This window comes from Cyrtonyx montezumae, unplaced genomic scaffold (genome assembly GCF_038088225.1).
Source record: "Cyrtonyx montezumae isolate F1298 unplaced genomic scaffold, pur_monq_1.0 scaffold_2, whole genome shotgun sequence".
Lineage (NCBI taxonomy): Eukaryota > Metazoa > Chordata > Aves > Galliformes > Odontophoridae > Cyrtonyx > Cyrtonyx montezumae.
Window position 1 is genome coordinate 63,632,552 of NW_027071936.1, and position 19,271 is coordinate 63,651,822.

General features: G+C 40.0%; 1 protein-coding gene across 1 annotated transcript in view; it reads right to left on the reverse strand.

The window, feature by feature from the left end:
• Positions 1-19,271, reverse strand: part of EIF2AK3 (eukaryotic translation initiation factor 2 alpha kinase 3) — a 37,403-nt gene that overhangs the window by 15,001 nt on the left and 3,131 nt on the right. The window contains exons 2-4 of the mRNA XM_065735936.1: positions 17,656-17,785; positions 3,568-3,762; positions 1,600-1,730 (exon numbers count right to left, since the gene is read on the reverse strand). Of these exons, the coding sequence (XP_065592008.1) occupies positions 1,600-1,730; positions 3,568-3,762; positions 17,656-17,785 (456 nt within the window). The remainder of the gene's footprint in view (positions 1-1,599; positions 1,731-3,567; positions 3,763-17,655; positions 17,786-19,271) is intronic.

Here is a 19,271-nt window from a genome sequence, read left to right on the forward strand (position 1 = left end):
GAAGTACTGCCAATGACATTAAAGGTAAAGCATATGGAGAGGGCAATTAAAGATCATCAAATAATACAGCTAGGTCTGTTTAGGGAGAAAGATGTTACATAGCTGATAAAACCATAAAGTATTTAGGAAGCAGCATTCTACAGAAGACATACTTCATGAACAAAGGACATTTTATTTTAAATGTAAGGTTTTCAAGCTAGAGAAAGGATGGTGCTTTCTTTTTTTTTTTTAAACCCCACACACAAAACTTAACACAGGATCTCTTTGATAGGCACTTCAATGAAACCAAGGCGGCTCATGTTACAGGTCAATGTACTCTGAAAAATATGACTATAAGGAACACAGGGCTGTCTTGAACAGCCAAAAGCTCTTCAATTTTTGTAAGCCAACAAAATGGGACAAAAACAATTATCCTGAGGACCTCAGGAGTTCTTATTTCCACCACACAGAGCCCAATAGAGCTGTAGAAAGGTACAGAGGGGAAAGAATGGTAAGTCTGTGTCTGAAGGAGCAAAAGGAATGAAAATACTCTTTCAACAATATATTTGGGTACCCAGAGCATCTCTATTTCTGGCTACAATGACTGAAGAATTCACGTACAGAAGGTACCATGCTATGTTATTGAAAGACATGTACAAACGAAAACCATGTTTTCATGACATACCTCTCTCCCTGGCAGTATCAGTCTCTGAGAATCAAGATTTCTCTTTTAAGACTTCTCAATTGCTAATCTATTCAAACTCTAATTACCTTATCTCTGACAGACTGCACACTATCTGCCAAATCCTGCTGCAAACAGAAGAGGGAGCAGGTGAACAGAGAACCACTAGCCCTCTCCTGAACTGTTGGGCAGGTACTGTATCTTCATATACCAACCAGCCTTGTAAACTTGTGTTTACAAGGTGTTAAGTTTGTTGTTGTTTTTCCAGTTGTTGTTGGGTTGGTATATGAAGATACATATTGTTTGTTTTGTGTGTGTGGTATTTTTATAGAAATCCTAATGTATTGAAAACTCCAAAGTGAGAGCATGAGGGAAGTCACAGACCAAAGCAGTTTCTACAGCTTGCAAAGAAAAGAACACCTACAGTATGAAACAAAAAGAGATGTAAGAATTAGGCTTTTTGAAATGTCTTCAGTCTTAATGTGTTGGTTTTCTTAGTCAACTTGAAAGCTAAATCATCAAGTATAAAAAAGGGACAGTTATCATGAGTAGGTAAAGAACTTAAGAAGAGAATCAAAAAACCACAGAAGGATTTCAAGCTATTTCCTGCTGTACTGAATCATCAGCTAGAACGAACAGTAGACACATTTGTCTTCTGCAGTAGAGCAATGAGAGACTTTTAAGGTATATAAGGAAAAGTGACTATCATTTGACTTAAGAGGAAATAAGTGTGGACAAGTATTTTTTCTAATGGTCTAAAACTGAACTTAGAGATTTCTTTTCAGAAATGTTGAAGACCAGAAGAGTTGGGTGCTAAATAACATTTGTTACATTCCTTTGGCTAACAGTCCAAACTCCCTTACACTTATCTACTGAGAGTAAAAAGGTCAAATTCTTAAAGTGTTACAAATTAAGACCTCTGTAATTATAACACTCACTTCTCATTACCACTGCGTGGTCCAACAGCACGAACTGTTTTCTGAGTTCGGCGTAACAGGAGCGTGTCTTCCTGCTCTGCTTCTTCATCATCCCACCGGCGACAGCCCACAGCTGAGCAGATGTACTTCACCTAAGGGACGAGGCAAGAGACTCCCAGCTTGGAAATCCAAACAACTTCAAGACCAAAAAAAGTGCATCTAACACAAATGTTCAAAACTAACAATTCTTATAGTACATTTTCAGCTCACGGCAGATTTAGAGCTCTTATTTTAGATGTTTAACTGATGGATGTTGAAAAAGCATGGTGTAAGAGAACTGCATTGGCAAAAAGTTTTAGGATTCTACAGTCTGGGCCATCCTTGTCTTTTTTTATTCTTTGCATGTTTTTCTACTTCTAACAGAAAGAAATCCTAGTGAGAAAAAAAGGAATTATGTCTATTGACGTAATTTCTAGAAGTAGGTTCATAGCATAATTCTGTTTTCGTGCCATATCCACCTCAGCATAACTCTATTAACTTCAAATTAAGTACTATTGATCTATATAAAATACTACAGAGCCATCCCAGTCAGTCTTCTCAGTTATTAAAAGGAGATGGGGACCTTATTTAATGCTGATAGATAGACTTTGCAGCAGTCCAATTCTCAAACAGTATGTGGAATATATAAAGCCATCTGTGTTTTGAAAGTAAGTTGGACACACTTTCAGAAATGTGAACTGACATTAACTGCCAAAAACAGCACACTGCCAAAACTCTTAACATGGAAGAGTGAAGCACTATGTCCTGCATGCAGCATTTCTGGTACTGTGAGTCTTGGCCTGCAATCAAAGCAGGAACTGAAATTTCCATTCCCCCAAGTGCTGGTACAAGCACCCTTTGCTATCAATGAAAAAATCAAAATGATTTCATAAACTCTTGCTTTGGACCTTTATCATGAGTGATCATTATAGAAACTGCACTGCTGTTCTATGTGAAAACACCTGGTCAAAATGGAAAAAAATGGTTTTATTTTATTTTTTTTAACTTTTGGAAGTTTAAAGATGAAAAGCATTATCACTTTTCTTTTTATACACTTTATAAACAAACTTTTGATTTTAGCAAACATCTGTTATTCACTACACAGAGTATCTACGATCACTTTACTAATACGTGACATGGAAACGGGAGTCTAAGAAAGCCAAAACAATGCAATCAATTCCTGAGTTTTAACCCTTTTTTCCCTTCCCTTTTTAAAAACACACAACATTTAACCAGATTTCAGACTAAAAACACTTTCTGAACCAGTCAGATAGAAAGCAGGTTTCAACTTAACTTCTGCATGAGTTTAAAATGTAAGAACTTCTCCTTAAGGCAGTGTAAGCTGACTGGCAACAGCTACAAATCTGAGAAGTTCATGCACATTGAATGCTTTTCTTATTTTCATCCAGAAAAAAAATGAGAAAAAAAAACAAAATCTGCGAGTGTGAAGAACGCATCAACTAAAACCTTATTTGATGTTCAGTAAGCTGAACTGTGAAGGCTGTTCCAGGCAGTGCTACATAATAAAGCTGAACTCATCTTCCAATTCGGCAGAAAGGGGTCATTTCTTCCCCTTGCTCTGAATTTGCTAACTCAGCACAAAAGTAATCCAATAAAAAGCGAAGAGTTTTCTGTTAGGTTAGCAAATTGATTCTACTTAGCAAATGGCAAGTGACAGAGCCAGTACAAGGGAGAGAGCAGAAGCTCACACGCAAGAAGACACTGCGGTGATGCTCTCAACAGTGTCATCTTACTGCACCAGCTGCTAAGTCTTATGACAGCCTGCTTCATTTGTTTCCCAAGAAATTTGAATTCTGCTCCTTGATGCTGTGCAGTCATACACCAGAACTGTACTGCAGCTTGTACTAAGACCAATCTACTTGCAAGATAGTACTAGAAGCACAAGACATGCAAATGCTGGACACACAAGACAACTTTAGAGGCTCTTACCTTCCCTGAGTATGAGCTCAGCCCGTAGCTTGTTAAAGACTTCCCCCCAACTAAGACAACATCCTCGCCCAGTTTGTAGGATGACTCAAGAAGGGATTCAACTGTAAAAGGAACTGCTTCCATGCTCTCTCGATCTCGATCCCACTGGAAAAGGTCTCCATCCAAGGAAGGAATTATCATCTTATTTCCAAATTCCTAAAATAAGCCAAAAGAACATTAGCTACTACTTTTAGCAAGATATACACAGATGGAAAATGCAAAATGAAGCACAGTATGAGCAAGTACAATGATAAATACTTCAGCATCTTATTTTATGGTTTTGTATCCCAGAATCTTGTTTTACAAAGTTACGAAGAACACTTTCAGGCATCACATTAATTAAATCAATACTGTGCTGGTTTTTGTTAAAAAAGAGTTCAGTGTGTAACACTTTAAGTGTACTATTTTAATGCTCTATGAGTTGATTTGTTTAATTCAACACGAGAAATAAGAATAGAAGCAGTCCTGAAGAGACTGAACAGTCAGTCAGTCAGTGGCTAAAGTACTGCACATTATTTGTGATCATTTTGAGACAGTGGCATTCGAGGTAATGTTGTACAGTTCTACCCCCCTTCCCCAGAGTGAATGTATTACTAAATACAGAATGGAGCATTTTTTGCAGATCAGATGACAGAATTCTGTCTTAAAAGAAAAGCTGAGGCTATAAGTGTGCCCTTTTGCAGTTGATGACTACACCAGAATAGCCACCCTCCTTTAAAGCAGACAGAGCAACTACCATTGACAGATCTTACACTCCTTTTCTGGCTTTCCAAAAGATTAAATCCAACTTTCCCTCATCTTATGTTTATATACAGTTCCCTTCAAACTCGGATTTTTCTTAAAACACACAATACATCACAAATTCTTCACCGGGATCCGAGTTCCATCCATTAGACAGATTCTCAAGGAGATCCTCATTCGGAAGCATGAGTCATTGTCAATGAGTACTAAGGGACTTATTAAGAAACTCATTATCAGCATGATAGACCATAACTAATGCTGTGGAGCCACGGTGGCTGCGCCTGTTGAGAAGAGAGAAACCGTAATCCCTCTAATCTTAGCTTTTGAGGATATGGATTAACACAGAAGATTTTAATGCTTTTGCAGACCTTCTGTCCATTTGGGCAGTACCCTACAACATAATTACATTATATTCAGATCCCTTACACGTTCTAAAGACTGGTTCTGGTGCATGTATATCAGTCACTTCAAAGGAAACATACACGCATGATCCAGGAGTTTTCTGCTTATTATTTCTGGAACTAATCTAAGTTCTGATGCTACACCTTCTGCATGATTAAAATGCTCTCTAACACGAGACTTGTGGGTTGCACAAGAGCAAACAGCACGAGCAAAGTTGAGATTCACATAAAGATGGAGGGAAAGACAGATCTTGTTGACGTGCATGTGTCATCACTGGTCTCCTTCCTTGCAGTGCTTGGATATACATCATTCAGAAGGAAAGTTCAGGGGAATTACCTGATAATGTTAGTGACTGCACCTAAGGGATCAAAGACAAAGGCTTTCTGGCTTTGAAAAACTGCAAGATGGCTCATGATGAAAAATTCTTCTCAGAAATACAACATATAATTGAAAAAATGCTGCACTATGTCTTACCATGAAGGGAGGGAGGACGTGTACACATATGCATGATTAAATACGTGCACAGAAATAAAACAGTAAAAGGCAAACATTTGTGCAGGGGGTCATTTGTAGAAATCACATGATTAGTGGAAAACTAAAGCAAACAAAAGGTTTATATAAACAATCATATGTGAGAGAAGCCTTGTGATCTTTAGAAACAAAGCCATGCAGATTGTGGAAAATGCTTTTTAACAACAAAAGAAGTCTGTGCTAAACTCGCAGCCTTAACCAAGCTGGGGCACTTTGTTACAACATTCAGCACAGAAAAGTAGTATCAAAAAATGTTTTTTGTAATGTAGTCCTCCAGAAGCACATAATAATGATCAAAACTTTTAGCCTGTGCAGCACAGCGTTAAAAAATTATCCATGAGGCTTCTTCCCACACCCAGTTCAGTTCACCTGCACGTAATTTGGAGAGCTGTGCTTTATCTCCAGCAATGCAAGATACTACATGTGAAAGAAAAAAGAATGAACAACAGACACTGCTCTTTTCAAAGGCAACTTTCCAACCCACCAAAAACTAAAGTAGCTCCTGTAGCACTGTTTCAGCACACAGTCAGGCAAACCCTGTTATGCCATCGAGGTGTTACAACTCCACGTACATGTGAGCCACTCCAATCTGTCCGATTCTGATCAGCACTGTACTACTACTGCTGCAGAACAACTACCTGCATCTTCACCTCTCAAGATATACCAAACACCTGCAAGGATCTGAGGCTGACTTCAAGCTGGAGCCAGAAGAAATTCAGCCAGGCCACAAGCCAGCTAAATTCATATAGCCTGGCCAAGCCACGTGTGTGCTGCTGGCAGCTGGACAGCTATGCGTGGGTTCAGACTTCCAGATACGCTCCCTGGAAGTCACAACAGCAGGGGCTGTGTGGCTCAGTGTATACTCAGAGCACCTTGCCAATCGCTTTGCAAAGTGAGGAGGCTTTTCTGAGCAAGGGAAGCTCTTAAGTAAGTCTTTGAGCTCCGGGCACAACATGACATAAGGCACCCCAGGCATTTCTCTCATCTTGAACCTCTCTCTCCAGAGCCTCAGTAGTAATTTTGGGAAAATTTCCCTGCAACTGGCAAAACGTTGGTCATTTCAGGGAACGGCACACTCAAATCCCCAACACAGAATAAGCTTGCTTAGCAACACATGCTTTTGCACTCCCAAGATACAAGTCAAATCAGGTCATGCCTTGTATGCCTTCAGAAATTTTCCAATGGTAGCTGCTCATCTGTTACAGCCTTGGTGCTCAGCAGCCACAGACAACAGATCTGACCGCTCCAGTTAGTTCTGCTGATCACCTGCCTGTGCTCCCAACCTTGGGAATCGGCCCACGGGAGCAGCACGTCCTGTGTGACATTGGAAATAAAGGCTGAGAAAAGACACAGCTGCTGCTGGTGAACACATCAGAGCACCAAGCACAGGCAGCAGAAAGAGCCATAGCACTGAAGGACAAACACAGAGCAGAAATGGATGGGGTTAAATGGACCGTGGATAAGTGTAAGTAGACATTTTGGTTACCACCCACCACAAACATGGCATTTCACAGAAAGCTCCAATGGAGTAACAGAACCGAAAGAAATAATTCACCTTCTAGGATGAATCTTTCTATTAATGGGATTGTGTGACATGGCAGTAGTCGGGGATTGTACCTGACTACACAAAGCTCCTTTATTACTAAAACAGCTTTATTTGAGTAAAGGAACAGGTATGAGAACATGTATGCTTCCAGGTGCAGGTATACCCATATAACAAAAGGGCATTTGTGGACACCAACGTGGTTTTACATGCAGGGGCTTTAGGAACACAGAAACAGTATCAATTCCTCGGAGTTATGCAGCTCTGGTATATGAGAATCAGCAAAGGGACTTTCCTTGAAAGTATAGCAACCAGCATCGGCATGCAGCTCAGGTAAAGGAATGACATCACCCTGTATCTCAAAAGCATTACCTCATCTCCTAATCCAAGGAGTGAGTCACCCAGGCAGTCAGCTGCAAATCTCTTGGCACAGAAAATGTAGGTTACCAGGATGCACTTACACATTCCTCTGATCTGTCAATGTAAATAGCTATTTGTTCAGCTTCACTGGTCAGCAATATGGCACATAATTGTTAAGTGGCTTGTCTTTCAGAAGTAACACACACACACAAATAAAAAAAGAAAGCCCACATTAACTCTCAGCCCTAAATGAGACGCTGCTCTTTTGCTCATTAAGAGTTTGAAGCTGAAGTTGTCCATTGGCTCAGTGCAGGGTGCTGCAGGCCTATCAGCAACGCGGGCTGCTCAATCTCCAGGCCGACGGGTGAGGTAATGCAGTTTCTAAAAAGCCTTCACAAAAAGCAAAAAGGCATAACGATCCGAAATGGCATACACTACCAGGGAATTTGCTGTCTAGACTTTTTACTGGAAAGGAGGGCGCAGCACGAGAGCTCCCGCGCCACGTTGAACCAGCACAGGAAGAAAGCTGCTGATTTATTGTAAGGCAAAAAAACAAAAACAAAAGTCATGTAAACAGAGATCAAAAAGCTTCCAGGAGCTGTTTAACAGCAAGTGTAACATTCATTTCCATACCTAACCACCCTTACCGTATTAAATGAAGCGTGTTTGCATGCAGTCTGAAAAAACATGATGCCAAAACAGTCCGCACAGCTTTCAGACATGCTAGACTTCCCAGCAACTGCAAGCAACTCCTCAGAGTTAAAATACTTTCCTTACAATAAAAAGCAGCATGCACTTGTTTTTCTAACATTTCAGCTTGTGGTTTTCAAACCTCACTCTGATCATAAACTATCATTGCTGTAAGAGCTTTACTGCAGTTACTAATTAACTAAGCTATGTGATCTCAAATAAAGGTTCCCGATCTTTGCCTCTGTGATTGCAGATACAGTAAGATTACTGTAACAAACAAGATCAAAGCCAACATCAAGCGTGCTCTCAGAGCTACTCCAGTGAGAACTGTTTCTTTTAAACTCCTTTAAAATTCATCCAGGCAACATATTAAGAGACAGTTTCAGCAGTTTCATTATGAAGGCTGGAAACAAGAATCTGCACAAACAAACTGGGGAAAGAAAAAGCAATCGCTTCACATTCCGTGTTCAAAAAGAAATTGCAGGCACATACATAAGGATATCTCTATACTAAGCTTCTACAGATTTTTAGGTCACACACAGGGCGCAGCCTTAAGATAAACCTAGCTCAAGTTTGTCTGGAACTGATTTGTTGTCTACCTTTTCAATATGCATGCTGGGAGATATCTGCACAGATACACTGCTTTATTTCTTTCTTCCAATAGGAAAGCTTATTTCTGCTCCTCAGCTTGGATTTCAGGATGGCTGATGCACGTTTTCCCTTCAGAATCTCTGCTGATAGCTGAAGTGCTGGGTACACAAGGACAACAGCACAACTGGCAAGCCATACTGAGAACACACTGGCATGAAGGGACTGTCTATACTGTAAGGACACACTTTTCTTCAAACTTTTTGCACGGTCCACATAATTGACACTGCCTTAAGGAGAGAACAAAGCCCCAGACAGCAGCACAATCTTCTACGAAAACAAAAGGCTGTTCCACTGCCCAAAGCACTGGTAGAAAAGCAAAGTATTCTTTAGAGTACATGGTGCTGTTTAACCAGCCAAGAAAAATCAACTGGAAATGGGAGTCTGTGATTTGCATCACTCATACGTAAAGTGACCTTCTGAGATATGCTCAAGGGCAGCAAAGAAGCTGGAAATACCTACAAGACAGATGATCATTTTGTCTAGAAAAACTTTCTTATAAAAAAAACCACTTATTTCTGCATAGCAGCTGTTTACAAAGCATGTACCTGTTCCTAACAGCATCCTATTTCAGTTAAATAGTTTACATGCTAAAAGCATCTTTGAGATCAGTGCACTGAGAAAGGTTGCACCTGAACTCTTGACACATCACTATTTGCTGCTGCAGTCCGTGCAGGCATTATAAGACCCTCCTGCTCAGAAGAAGGCAGCTTATGCCTGAGCAGCACATCAGAGTACTGAAGGAAGTAAGTTTCACCTCAGTCAGGCTGCAATACAGTGAAGAGGCACATCACCTTTGCACAGGATAAGTGAGCATATAAGATTTTAAAACCTCAGGATGACTTCTACAATCGTGGCTCACCCAGAAACAGGAGTTCACGAGATTTGTGAAGTGTCCAAATCTGCTTTCCTGCTTCCACCCACATTAAGATCCATATGAAAATAGTTTTAACTGAACACATTTTTTTCTTCTTTCTCCTGCATGCCTTATACTTCACTGGCTGGCACTGTCTGTTTCACCTTTCACTGGTTAGGAAAGATTGGGCCAAGATGGAGAACATAACTTTCAAGGTCCTGTGTTTCATGTGTGATTAGTGCAGGGTCCAGCCATGAAGCAGAAGCAATGCTAGATTCCTGTGCCTGGATGAACAGTAAAGAAGCTGTTTCAAAACACCTTCCCCCCCCCCCCCCCCCAACTTTCCTGAAAGCAACACCTACAACATACTACCAACAACTTTATTAAATGACTGTAGTTGGTATCTCCAGCATAACTCTACCCTTCAGATCTTAAAACCCAATTGCATGTCAGGACACTGGCAGCTTACAAAACTGCCTTTTACACTGAGCAGTGCTAACAGTAACAGATGACAGCAGCAGAGCAGCTTGAGAATTAAAACACTCCTTGCCAGCACCAGGGACATTGTATTGTGTTTGGCTTAAGTTGGCCATCAAAAGAATTAGTGCTACTCTGCCCTCCCTTGAACAGCCACACAGTGAAACAAGAACTGCAGCGTGTTAACTAAACTGCCCCAGCTTCAAAGGAAATCAGTTCTTCAACACCATGTGTTGTGCAATCAGACCCTTTTCTGAAGAGCAGCAAGCTAAAACACCACTGTTACTTTAATCACAGTCAAACAAGGCTTGGGATTTTGACTGCAGAGATGCCAGCCTGCTTTGCTGCCATGGTAACAGACTTTTAAAACTGTTCTTCTTAATAATAATAAAAAAAACTCACAGTGCTTTAAGAAAGATTTTATTTTGACATTATTCCATCCCCCTCTTTAACACAGTAAGTTTTATTAAGAAGACTTCAATAGTATTCTGGAAGTTAAGAGCAGCCCTTTCCAAGGCACACTGGAGCTGCTGCTGCTGAGTCCACCCCTGAGGTCATTGAAACCAACGGCATGTAAAGGAAAAGGCTAGTGAGGAAAATGAGAATCACCCCAAGCATTTCACTTACAGAAACAGGCATCATACTGAAACTCACTAGTTGCCATGTCAAAATTGGTACTGTTCCAATACTGGGATGTCTGAAGATATTTTAACTCCCCTTCAACATGCAGGACTACATGAAACATGCAGTGATCCTGAGAGAAAAATCGTTACCTGTGTATGGAGGAAAAAGTCCAGATGAAATTTGGAAATGAGGTATCAGCAGCTGTGCTGTTAAAGGAACAAATTGTCAAACTGTCTAAAGTGCTTAATGCTCAAAACAAGCACTTCCTTTTACAGATGAAGTTACAGGCCAGAAGTTCAAAAGTGGTTTAGGGGAGAAGAAAACACTTGGTTGCATTTTGGGCAGCTAGGCTCCAAGTATCTCAGTCATTCGTTCAGTTCTGAAATGAGTATTTGTCTCTGCATCACTAGAGCTGAGCCATTTCAAAACAGAGAACACTGGAGCTGCTTAACAGCCAATACAAAACATGCAGCATACCATATGTAATTAAATTACAGGCTCCTATAAAGATAACTAAACAGAGACAGCAAGATGATGATAAATGACCTCTCTAAGATTTACTGTGATACATTTTGACCACGTCTGTCAGCATAACAGATGAAAGTTGGCCATAACCATTAACCCAGAGTGACTGTAAGACAAAACTTGGCTGGCACGGCTCGAGGAAGAGCATCACTTGTGAGAATTAGGGCTGAGTGCTCTGATATCACACGAGCCACAATATCTCATTATTCCAGCTCCCCACGTGCCTCGTAAGGGATGCTGTCGCACCCCCCTCCCCCTCAGACATCGTTACAGCACAAGTTAGAGACACATGTCAGCACTTTATCAGAGCCTCAACAGTGCTAACTACTCTAAGTGCCAGCGAGAAAGCCACCAAGCTGCTGTTATAGGAAGCCCTTTTTCTTTTCATTTTTAATTGCACAAGTCACTAAACTCAGATGATTGTGTTTGAAGATGTATTTTTCAAAGCAGCACAAGGCCACTTGTCTAAGCAACAGACCTACTTGCTATCCAATCAAAAGCACCATGCTGCATCACGTTAACCCCTAGCTTTGCTCAAGTGTTCATTAGCAATCCCCCTTTCCTCACAGATTTCTCTCTTCACATTAACATGCTCATTTTGATTTGCTACTATAGCACAACTTGCAGCCATCAAGATACTTAAAAACAATTTGTCTTTTGCCAATGGTATTTAGTCCCCTAAATATGATTTAAATAAAATGATTGCCAGGAGAATTATAGGTTTAGTTTCACCCAGAAAGCAGCAAAGATCTGCACTCAGCAAGCTCGCAAAGCATCCACTGCTTTATTGCCAAGTGCACCTTGCCTGTTGCCAGCAACAGAACTGTCTGGGTCATCACTAATCATAATACACCCACGTAGTTAAAGAGCAGTCACATCTATTCTCTTCTTGTAAAACACAGGCTCCACTCCCCTTGATAGCCCTAATAAGCCTTTTCTGTCTCAATTGCAATTAGAATTTATCTTCCTTTGAAGTACAATTCTGGACACTCGCTTCTCATTCATTATGAGCTTTTCCAGGACCATTTACGACTCTAATATCTCTCTCTGCCCTCAAGCACCATAGGATCACATTTCCTTTCCCTGCAGAGGAATAGAGATGACAGCTGATAACCTGTCACAGGACCTCTTACCACACAATATTCTCTTATAAACAGATCACCTCTAACCTCAACAAAATTGTCGTTATCAATCCCCACATCTTGTATTTCATTCAGTGCAGTTTAATTCCATTTCTATTACAGACAAGATGTATGATGGAGAACTGGCTTATGCCTTCCTCCAGAGGAATGATACCTCCAGCAACCAGAGCATTTGGTGGTCCTGCATCTATCCCAGTAGCATATAAAAAAAAAAAAGAAGAAAAAAAGAGAACTACAGGACACAAGGAACTCTAATATACTTCTTAGTTGTTTGGAAATGCCTATCACTTTACCTGACAAGAAATAAGTTTTCTTCAAAATGTAAATGTTTTTACTCACCTGAATAACAAGTCAATTGATTTACATACTCTGTCTACTTGAACTGAGTGGCAATCTGGGGCTTTGCACCTGGTTACAACACAGAACAGCTGGAAAACAATTTTGCAGCATCACTAGAAGTTTAAAACATTTTTGTTCTTCACTTTCCGGAGTACAGTTTTGTTTTTCAGAGTTTTGCATATACTCTGAACCATAGAGGACCAACTTCTTACTCTCTGTGGGTGGCAGACAGACCTCACTACACAGCATTTGCTCCTGCAAGCAGCCTGAATTGTGCACAAAGCCAAGTGATAAGCAGAACAGATTGCTTCTGTTGCTGATGTGTCCCGCACCAGATGTTTTAAGATGCACGAATACATTCAAAGTTCAGATTAACCCTAGTGAGCCAGGCAGAGCAACTTGCTTGTAAGCAAAAAGCCAGAGCAGAGACAGCCATTTTCTCAGTGCTTTGTGTAGATTGAAAAGTACCTCCTTTTATTTTATCCAGTGACTGCTAGGAGTGTCAGGAAAGATTTGTACAGGTTTGATAGAAATTCATAACATTCAGCACTCTAGTCAAAAGCTGATATAATAACCCTTTAAGTGAAAGCACTCGAACAAACATGACTGCATGACTGACAGTCTGAAGTACTCCCCACCCATACCCGAAAAACACATCTCAGCTTTTCATTGGATGATATTTACAGAGAATGACTTAATTGAAAACTAACTAAACTAGAAAACTATGGGCCAAACAGAAAACCTCATTTCAATTCAGGTTAATAAAATGCTGCTGCAGGGGTGCTGTAAGTGATGGGTGTGATTTTCCTGCAGCTGATGTCATAAGATCTCTCTTTCAAAGAGGCAGTTAGTTAAATTATTCACCCACCCCTAACCTCTGAGGACACACAGAAGAGAATCCAGAAATCACAAGCAGGACCCCGGAGGGCATGCTGACCTCTTGCCTTGCCCTGACCTGCTTCACTGTGGGTTTGGCAATTTCTTCCACGCTGAAATGTAAGAGGGCAAAGGATGAGTGAGGCTGAATCTTTTCTCATGTTCCCAGGACAACCTAGGATAACTCTTGTCCCTTCTCTGCCCAGGACTGGGTGCAGCAGATGCTTTATCCAACATGGATCAAAGTCCAGGCACCTGAAAGTGAATGCCAAATATTTAATGGCATCACGGCACACATTTGTATTCCTTCTGTTTTTTCTTTTCCAAAAGCATAGAAAATTTTAAACCGTTCATGACACAGTTAATGCAAAAAATAAGAACAACTCCAAAACATTTATATTGTACATTAAATCCTTTAAATCCTAGCAGAGCTTTGGAGACCTTGAAATTCCTCCACAACTGCCTGCTCTACACAGCAGTCTTGTCTTCTCCAAAGGAGAAAAAAAGAAACAAACTGCTGAAGATATCCATAGATCCACTCTGCATACAATACAATCAGTTTTCTGTTGATTTCAGTATAAGACTTCTTTGCATCTCTGCATTTCTCTCAAGGAAATCCCAGGCTATCCCATAAAACAAACAGCGACCTGCCACTTTTAGGTCCAACAAAAGATCTCACAGTTCCTTGAGTTTGTAGCAAAGCTTATCTTGTGTGGCTATACAACAGACTTTTACAGTGCTGAGAGTGTTGGTAAATTTTGCTATAATATATAAACCCATTACTCCATTTTTCCTGTATGCAGTGCTGTGTTTATCATGGCTCCTACAAATGTCATGTCCTGGGGCTAAAATGTTATTTTTTTGTCTCAATCTCAAATCATTCCAATTAAAAACAAAAGAAAACAGTTCTTACTTAGAGATTAGTCCATAACAACAGAACTGTGACCAAGTTACTTTTATTGAGTACATTCCTGTATACACTCTACCTGGGCCACTGAAAACACAATTGGTGCCACTCTGTCGGGCTAAACTCCCTGCGGTATTCCTGACAGCAAAGAGAAAAAACAACTCAGTCATGAATCTTTAAGCTGCTACTCTCACATCACTGCAATGGAGTATGATGCTTGTTCTTTCTCTTTCTTACCACACCAGAAAAAAAATAAATCTATCAGCTTTTCCACAGTAGTATCTTTATGGATGATCCATCTTTTAATGTGCCTCCTATCACCTCTCCACCAGCCACCCTTTGTCACACTCACCTTTACTGGCCAGAAACTGAATACACTGCCAGCTTACACTAATTCATCTTGTGTAACAGATAACACATGAAAGAAAGACAGAATCCCATTAAGCAATTCAGTATGAAGCTATGCAAATAAGAGAACACATCGCCCTTGTTAGTACATGACAACAGCCTCATAACAATGTGTTATAAACCACTTCCATTGCTTGAGAGGCAGCTCTAATTTTAACAGGTTGACTCTCCAAAATGTATTCTAACTACAGATGGTATATTCTTTAAAAAGTTTAAATTTAAAGAGTAAATGTTTTTTGTTCAAAGTTAAGTTCACTTGCGGAAAAGGTACGATTCAGTGACTTCACCCTGAACTTCAGCAGGCAAACTTTATGTACAGCTTTGAGAGAGCAGTTTCTCACCTTAACAGTGACTAAGGAAATAAAGCTGTGATGCACGAGGCTGAAATGCAACCTCATGCATCTGCAGCATTGGCACACTGACCATGGTTATGTACATAGGAGCTTTGAGACAAAGAATTTTACTATTTTAGTTACCCAGACAAACAATCAGTAGTTCAGCAGACTTTCCTTTCTAATTGATCTGTTCACATGACAAACGAAGAACTCTTTTTGTTGGCGTCGTAAGGAGTAGTTTCAAAATCTGAAGTGTTTGACAGAGCTGCTGGAACATTTGAAATTTTACTCTCTCACTTTCCTAATTAACACACAAGCTTCAAATAGACAAGTTAACACTTTGCAATTAAGCAAAGGCAGCAACTACAGTTCTATTAAACAATTAAAGTTTGAATCCCTCATGCCTTTTCCTAAAACACGTTTAGAAATGGATTTAATACTCTGGCACCAGGACTTGGAATTCATTGTGTTCTCACCCAACACAGCTGAAAGTTTCAGAAAAGTCAGAAAGAATCGAGACACAGCAGCACACACTGCCCTCATTCTGAAGGAACACAGTAACACTCCAAATGTAATGCAAAAGGAATTTGCCACCTGCCATTTCTAGCGAGATGAAGATAAACAACATGCATAATTATACCACTCTACGCAAAAGACAATATTGTGGTCGTAAGCAGAGAGAACTTGCTACCTCAAAAATGTTGGAAGAGGAAGAAAAGGCCTCAGCAGTTACTTTGAGTAAAACATGCCACATGCCCAAATCAGAACGGAAACACTGAAGTGGAGAGAGGACAAACTTTGAGACCTCAGGGAATTTAAGATATTGACTCAAAATACAGATGGCCCAACAACACTAAAGAGGCCAGATATTCCATCAAGTAGCCCATAGATTCACTAGGGAATCTTACAGCTGAAAACTGACATTAAAATACTGAAATATTTCAGTGCAGTTAATGTGGAATGTTCACTACTCTAAGTTTTTGGTAAATTTTATGTCTCAAACAAGCACTCTTCTAAACAGCCTACATTCATAATTCTTAACAGCTTCTAAAAAGTCAGAATGAACTTGTACTTGCTTCTAATTTTACCAGTTATCCCCTAAAGGCCTGCATGTAAACTGCCAAAAGCCATTACTGTCTTTGACCACAGATGCAAAAATACAACAATTTGGAAGCCCATCTAAACATACCCCATATACATAACACTCAAACTGTAATTAAGGGATGCCCATAGCTTACTAACTTGTAGCCAGAGAAATGAACTAAACAGTGCATGAACAAAGTACAATTCTCAATGTTCAGGCATCAATCTTCAGTTTCTAATGTCACACCGCATGAAAAGAATATGGTTTAGTCATAAAAATATTAATTTGTAAGAAAACTCATGCAGTACTATATGCTAGAATTCTTGATGTCTTTAAATACCATGAACTCCTGTCTTAGTTTGTAAGAAAAAATTATTTTCTTTGTATAGATTTCAAGTGTTTCATACATGGTTGTTCTATTTTTGTTCCTAATCTGAAGCATCACAGCAACTGGTAACAGGCCAATATTTAAAGTTCCTGGTACAATCAGTATTTGGGAAGGATGACAGCTCCTATTGGACACGTTCCTCTTCACCAAGCTCATCACAGTCTTCATATTATCCAATTCTGCTGTAGAACACATTTTTGGAGAAGTTCTTCTCCACAGTGTTACTTTTACAAAAGAATATAAACAAAAATATCTCTGAGCAAGCATCAAAAAACTGCATCTGGGAATAAAAGTCTCTCAGAAACAAGGGAATATGGGTCAATGTTCACTTCAGCTTTGAAATCAGATGGAGATGCTTATTACTAGCTCTTACCCTTCAACAACCACAGCATCAAACCAGATCTCTCAACAGAGGTCATGTAGACATAACAAGGAACCACAAGCAACCACACTTATACAGACTGAATACCCCTTATTGAACTTCCATTCTTTGGTGTTCTTCATGTAAAAGTATGGCGTAGGACTGGTTATCAGCTTCAACCATTGGTGACAGTGAAGGACTGTGCATTTTGCCAGCACCCCAGCACCATAAACTGATGCAGGAAATGGCACCAAACAAGGAATTTAACTCCCTAAATTTCCTTGTTACAGCTATCTGTGACTAATGATGCAACCCTTCCCCACTAAGTCCTTCAGGGTGACCTTCAGTGCTCTATTCCATTGCTAATACATTCTATTTCACAGGCAGGCTGCTTATCTAGTATAAGAAACCATCTTTTGTTCATTTGTTAAGTCGCAAGGACTTTTTTCTTCCCCCTCAACAAAAGGAAATGACAGTACTTGCCAAAACACACTCTAGTAATACAAAGCAGATGATCTTTCTGTTCCATTCAAATTTCAAGTAACTTGCTTCCAGTCAGCAATTCCCAAACCCGGTTACATCACCTAATTTGATAGTTATCAACCCTGCCAATAGTAGGGCCCACTCAAGTTTGAAACAGCAACATGATGTAAGCCTCACAAAAAAAAAAAAGTTTGAGACCAGCTGTCAAACTTTGTCCATGCTAGTTTTGCTGCATTATTTAACAGATACTAAATATGGAAGAAACAGTATTCAATTTATTACTGATAGTTCTGTTTCAGAAGACAGTCAGGAGAGAGATCAAGCCTTACCTCGGGTTTACTGTGGCTGGATGACACCAGAGAACCTGACCCCACATCCAGGTCCCACTGCTTTCTCCCACTATTCTCAGGATCCAGTGCAGCAATTCGTCCATCCAGGGTGCTGATAATTACTAGAGATCTGCAAGTGGAAACATCCGCAGTCAAAACCCTAGCAACAGGTAGCCGATCAGTTCGATGTTTTCTAAAGCTAGATTCCCACTGCGTTAAGTCAAACCCATGTCAATGTGTGCCAGAAAGCAGCATTTAATTTGCTAGTTCTATCAATGAGAAGAGAAAATACAAGCCTGTTGCTGCATATCAAACTAATTTATATGCTGTAAGATGTGCTTAGAGTTCAGTTCAAGGAGACACAGCTGATTTCTTGGTCATTTCTTGGTAACACATGCATGTGCTACCACAACAATACTGGATGATATCTTCCTCTTTAAAAATACTTATGTGAACTGTATAGATCTGATTGATTTCACAGAGATCTTTAACACGTCCTTTCAAATCAAAGGAAATCAGAAAGAATAAATCAAGTAACTTTTTTTTTTTTTAAATGCATACTGGTTTAAGCCACAACTAAGTTTTCAGTGCTTCTGGATGAAACAAGGAAATCCTGGGGGAGATTTAAGTGTCCTAAAACAAAGAAGTCTCACCCAAGATAAACACAGAAGGCCAGAAACCTCCAGCCACTACAGGCAACAAAGCAAGCAAATTGACTTATGCCACTTAAGCTTTAAGTAGCCTATCTGGAAATGCGTGGCAACAGCAAGGCAGCTGCTGGTTTCTACAGTGCCTGAAGCTTATCAATTCTCCTACGTTGCAGTCCAATTAGAACAAGCAATTCTAATCTTAATTAAAAACAAACAAAACACATACACACACACACCAACGCAATTCACAGAGCTAGAACACCCACGAAACATTTTTGAACTGTCTTTTTAGTTCCTTGAAACTTCTGCTCTGACCAGAAAAGACCAGGGAGTTGTGGGCAGTTGTGGCTTGCTGCAAGCTCACTGACTTTCAAAGGCAGTGGGAGTAGTCTGATCTCTTTACAGACAGCTTACACTGAGGGCAGCAGGATTTGATGACCCAGAAAAACTTTTTATAGACAATGGTTTCAGTGAGAACGAGGAACTGTGCAAATAAGCCTGATAGGCAGGTTGGTACATGGGTGGGAAGGGGGGGAAATTGTTGCTACTTACTTACCTGTGTGAGCAACTAAATACATCTTCAACCTGTAGCAAAAATAACTGCAGCCCTTACTTCCAAAGGTGGCCAAGCAATACATTCTTAAACTAAGAAACTGATGGAAGAAAAGTGTCAGATGTGCAAATATTTGAACAGTGGAATACATGTGTTTTTATAAACAGAGTACATGTAATTATTCCAACAGTGCAGAAATCAAGACTGCGTTAATAATAAACTGGACTGCAGGAGACTGTTCTCATGCACTTAAAGAAGTGCTCAGACATGAAAGGCCTCAGACGCACATTTAACACGATCTGATTGTTTTATGGTAAAACAGTTCATCTGAAGCCCTCTGGCACAGCATAAAACATATTATCCCAAGTGGATCTATTTTAATGTCACACTGATTCAGCTGAGAAGTTGGTTAT